This window comes from Pygoscelis adeliae, unplaced genomic scaffold (genome assembly GCF_000699105.1).
Source record: "Pygoscelis adeliae isolate BGI_AS28 unplaced genomic scaffold, ASM69910v1 Scaffold286, whole genome shotgun sequence".
NCBI lineage: Eukaryota > Metazoa > Chordata > Aves > Sphenisciformes > Spheniscidae > Pygoscelis > Pygoscelis adeliae.
The window spans coordinates 2612305-2617421 of record NW_008825076.1 but is presented as its reverse complement, the minus strand read 5'-3'; the positions used below and the strand labels follow the sequence as shown (position 1 = coordinate 2617421).

Sequence of the window (5117 nt, the reverse complement as noted above, 5' to 3'; positions counted from 1 at the left end):
GGCTGTCACCCGCGTCCTCGCGTTCCGCGTTGGGAGCGAGAGGCACAAGGCTCTCTGCGGAGAGCCGAGGGGCAGAGGTCCAGCGAAAGCTTTTGTTTAAAGTCGTGACACCTCACCCCTGGCAAAACCGTTCAACAAAACCAGCACCAAGTAAAGCCACAGCACAGGCGCAAGGCTTCCCCTCCCTGAGCATTTCATTGGCCGCTCTTAAAATCAAGTTTTCCTAATAGCATTTTGCTTTAACAAGCCAGAGATTAAGACATTCAATGATTCGACGGTGTTAGACTCGATGTCTATTTTTTAGTCACTGGGAAATTAAAGGCTGCAGCTGAAAATGCAGCTTTAAGGTGCTCTGAATTTCTCTATGCCATTTGCAAGGTGAGTATTTAAATGACTTGAGGTTAGAGACATTCAATTTTATCTTAGGCAGAGCAGAACTCCTGACACAGTAAGTCACAAAAACATCCTGTCCTTCTCCCTGAGGATGGAGCCATGGGAGACTCCCTGTGGAAACCTGTAGTTAAAGAGATGCTTCTTAGGCCTTCTGGATGCTTCTTCACTACAGAAGATGCTCTTCCTTGCATTAGGCTCCTTTAAAACACGCTCTTAAACCAAAGTGACATTTTCGAGAGGGACAGATGATCAAGACAGCAGTTACAGTTGAGACAAAAATAGCCATCTGTTCTCAGTTTGTTCGTTGTTCTTCCTCCCCTGAGCAGGAAACAGGACCTACTTGATAACTGATGATCAGTCAAGGACTGGTAGATAGAACAGGGGGAGGATTTCTCAGTAACAGTGTGTTTCTTCTCAGTAAGAGTGTTATTCTCAGTTGGAAGAGGTCAGAAGCAGCCTGCCCTCAACAGAAGTTTGGCCCATGCATCTTGACCCTAGTATGAGTCTTCAGTACAAGTGGACTCTGTAGTAGCAGGAACATAAAGCAATACGCAGTATTTCCCACTAATCAGTTTGCGACATTATCTAATTTTAGAATTTTATACTATATAAAACTACTTTTGAGAGCTCGCAGAGCAGAAGGTGCATGCTCCATGCATGCCAAAACAGGCATGCACCATCATCCACAGCTTTTCTTGGCTTTGGATAAGACCAAATTATTGTTGAATAATGGGAGAAATTTCTTAAGAACACCAAACTGAATTTAAAGCGATCTTCTCAGCAAACTGTACAGACTATAAATTTGGCAAAGCAGCCAGGCTTGAAGAGGTATTTGAAGCAACAGAACCAAGAGCAAATAGGTTGCAGGGTTTCCCTAAATCTTTTCTCAAGAGTAGGGACAGACAGTGATCTGAATCTAGTCTATGTCATCCTGACAATAGCACCAGAGAGACCCTTTTATGCTACACTTGTGGCAACTAAAAACCTCTTATCTGAAAAATTGTAAGGTATTTGCAAAACCTGACCTTCCACTGACCAGCACTGCATAGAGGAGAAACACACTGCATCTCTGGGCACTTTATTTCTCATTTCAATTGAGGCTCTCCAGGTCTGGGCAGCCTTCTTGCTATGTTATTTGCAGAGTTCACAACATAGACCTGTTCTCTACTCAGCCACTCAGGTACCATTGCTGCTGTAGACCCCAAGGGTTTGTATTCTGTATCTTTGAAAGAAGTGTTTCTATCAGGGAAAGATGCACCAGAAGACTTCAGTGAGATTTGGAAAGTGTATTTGGGAAGCTTTAATAGCTCAGAATAAAATATTCCTAACTTGTTGTATATCACAGATTAACTGTTATAAAACTAAGTTATCTATCATAGGAGGAAGGGCGTGAAGAGGTATGTTTAGAAGAAACACAAGGAGCCAGGGGGAGTACTTTAGGTGCTTTAAAACTATAACACCAACTCAAGATTCCTCCCGATTATTTCACTATGCCATCCACGTGAGCTTTAGCACTGGCATGAATTATTTACTGTAGAGGAAATCTCTCAAGAGAAAACAGTGCTAAGAAGAACAGATCGTGCATTGTATTTCTGTTTCTGTGACCAAATGGCTTTGTGACCTCTGCATCTCAGCTGTAAGGTTAGGATAACCCATCTATCTTCACTATCCTAACAGTTTATCAGTATAAAGCACAGTCAAAATACAAGGAAAGCCACATGTTGAATTACTTCATTTTTTCAAGATGTTAACTTTGCAGGATGACTTGAAAAGAAAATCAAACAATTTTTCTGCCTTACACAAATCTAGTTACTAACCACCTGAAGTATTTTTGAAAGACGGTTAATAGCATTTCAATGTTTCATTAAACACCCAAATTGTCTTTTGCAAGTATTTTTTTGCATTAAGTTTTAGCTCATTTATTCATAAGTTTGCAAAATATACCTACTTTTCTCATTTTACAGCACAGAATAGAAAGAGTATGAAGGTAGACTTAATAACAAGGTTATTAGGGGATTTAAGCTATTAGGATTTAAAATTTCTGAAGTACAAGTCCATGTAACCTTATGTAGCATTCAGGAAGTCAGAGAAATCTATGTTTATTATTCAATACTTTCCCCTCAGCGTTTTAAGAATTCCAAATCCTTTGCATCCTCCAACAGAAAGAGGAAAACCTCACTTTTTTTTTTTACTGGGTCCACAATATCCAGAACAATAGCAAAGCAGCAGAAGAAAAAAAAAAAAGGAAAGGCCTTGTAGGAATTACAGTGTCACACAACAGGAATACCCTTTTTGTGCCTAGACGTTGTTGTTACAGCTGTAAGGGTCTAAAGAGAGAGGCCAGGCTTGCAGGTAGACATAGTATCTTTCATTTGACCGGCTTATACAGCTTAATATAATAGACAAACTTTTGGCTATTGCAAAATTAAGTATTCCTTTCTGCAATATGCTGGGACCCTTACCTCCTTCATTAGCGTATCTCCTATTTGCTCCCTACTTTTTACTCTTATCTCCATTTTGTCTTGCAGCTGTGGATAACTAGGCCACTTCTTTTCAGAACTGATTTAGACACCAGATTATGATACACATCAGCTTTGTTTGTTGTAACCACACCAACAACATGGGTTTTTTTACACAAGCATGAACCCCTGCACTGGATGATGTCCCTACCTTCTCTAGCTCCTTTCGCATCATCTGCTCCTCAAATTGTGTTTCTTGTTTCTGAGCATTGCCAACACATCTGTGACTACAAAAAAAAAGCCATATCAGTAACCAGGTATTACCAGGTGCTCAAAAGAAAGTATTCTGAAGAAGTCATTGCACCACAGAGAAAAAGAACCACGTTCTCCTGTGGAAAGCAAATGTGAGGGCAATAGATATGTTTAAGAAAGTATGTAAGAGCATAACATCACAGAGCCTGATACAAGTCTTTCACACTGATGAAATGCAAGGTATTCCCTTATACTATCAGGTAATAAAATGTAGTAGAAAGGAATGTTAATTGGAAGGACAGGAAATTATATCTTATTAGCAACACTTCTGAATTGCTGTAATAAGAAATGCTGGTTAAATAGCACAGCACTTCTTCACATCTCTTTGTGCTTCATATTTCTAAAGCACTTTTAAAATCAAGCATACTACATTATGTCCTCAGAGACAAATTTATCTCCTATTTGAGAGGGAAAGTACACAAATGATCTATCATAGCTGCACAAGGAGTCTGAATTCTTAAATCTTGGCTACAATCTCACCTCTCCAAGAACCAGCTGTACCATTTCTTGCATACTTCTACAGCATCCAAGAACAACACTGTTACCGTCCAATGCATTTTTCCGCATGCTAATATTGTAAGCCATTTATGAAGCTACCTTGAAGCTGATTATTCCTCTCTAGCATTACCACATGCAAGTACTACATAATAGTATCTGAATATTGATATTTGCATTGCAAGGAACACATGTTCATCAGAAGTAATTCGGGCAAGTCTGAAACTAGAACACCACAGCTAGTTTTAAGATAACAAGAAAACTTCAAAGGGGTCTTTAGCACTAGTCTAAATCTTTCTCCTGCTGTTATACCAAGGAGAGGAGGATTTTCAATTGATTACTTATGAAAATCCCAGGAAGTCTTTGTATCTGCAACCATACATGAGTTTTCAATTTCATAACATAACTGAAGTCCTAACATCTTGTTAAGAGCTCATCACCTTGAGAAAAGTTAAGTACTGTTGGCATTTAAAGGACAGACATGTTATTGCATGGTATTTAACAGTTGCATTCCCTCCTCAAGGAGGCAGCAGTTTGTCTTCCTTTACAATTTGTTTCTGAGTTTAGGAAAACTACCAGTAGGGATTACAGCGATTTGTAGAAATAGTGTTGCTGACTTGCATGAGTATGCATTTTAGTCTCATTCCCTTAAAGTGTCTCAGATTAGCTTCTGTACTGTGCCTCCACTGCAGATTCAGTCCAGGCCAATATTAGCATTAATCTACTCTTTCAGTTCTTTTCCAACCTAAAGCACCCTATCAAGCTTATTTCATCCTCATAGATACATGCATTCCTGAGGACACATTCCTTAGTCTTTGCTCCTGCAATAACCCACCCCCTTGATTCTTAGTGGATTTTACTTAGGAAAAATTCTCTCAGGCATGGAAGCTTGCTGGAAGGCACAGAAACATTAATGGATACTAACGGTCCAGCTAAAAAGTCCGTACTCTTGCTGCAAAGAGCACTTCCAGCCTCAGTGAAAGTACCCCCCACACTCAGTGCCAGTCCCAGGCCAAGGAATGCTGGAGGAGATGCATTTGCAGAGAGTTCGGGTCATCACCAGACTAATTCTGTGGAAGGATACCTTACATGAAATAGTGTCCTCTAGATTCAACATATTTTTGACCACCTTAAAAATTACTTCTTAGGGAGATAAAATTCACTATGAATCAAATAACTCAAAGCTGATAAGTGGAAATTATATTCAATTGCACTTTTTCAATCCATCGTGATATTTAATTTCCTCATACAAAACTGTTTACACACAGCTTTATTGCTTTTTACAGTCTTTTTCAGGCTGATCAGTCCTCTACTACTCAGTTTTGTTATACTAAAAACATCCTATAATGCAGATGACATTACTTTTTTCCAGTCTGGTATACTTTTCGAAAAGAAGCAATTAGAACTGCACATTACATTAAAAGCATTGCTGAACTATGATTTTATACAGTAACATTG

The 5117-nt window shown here is 39.1% G+C and overlaps 1 protein-coding gene across 1 annotated transcript in view; it reads right to left on the bottom strand.

Annotated features, from left to right (window-relative positions):
* BCAS4 (breast carcinoma amplified sequence 4) overlaps positions 1 to 3721 on the bottom strand; it is a 48053-nt gene extending 44332 nt beyond the window's left edge. The window contains exons 1-2 of the mRNA XM_009326852.1: positions 3645 to 3721; positions 3064 to 3139 (exon numbers count right to left, since the gene is read on the bottom strand). Coding sequence (XP_009325127.1) covers positions 3064 to 3139; positions 3645 to 3721 — 153 coding nt within the window. The remainder of the gene's footprint in view (positions 1 to 3063; positions 3140 to 3644) is intronic.
* Positions 3722 to 5117: the final 1396 nt, after the last annotated feature.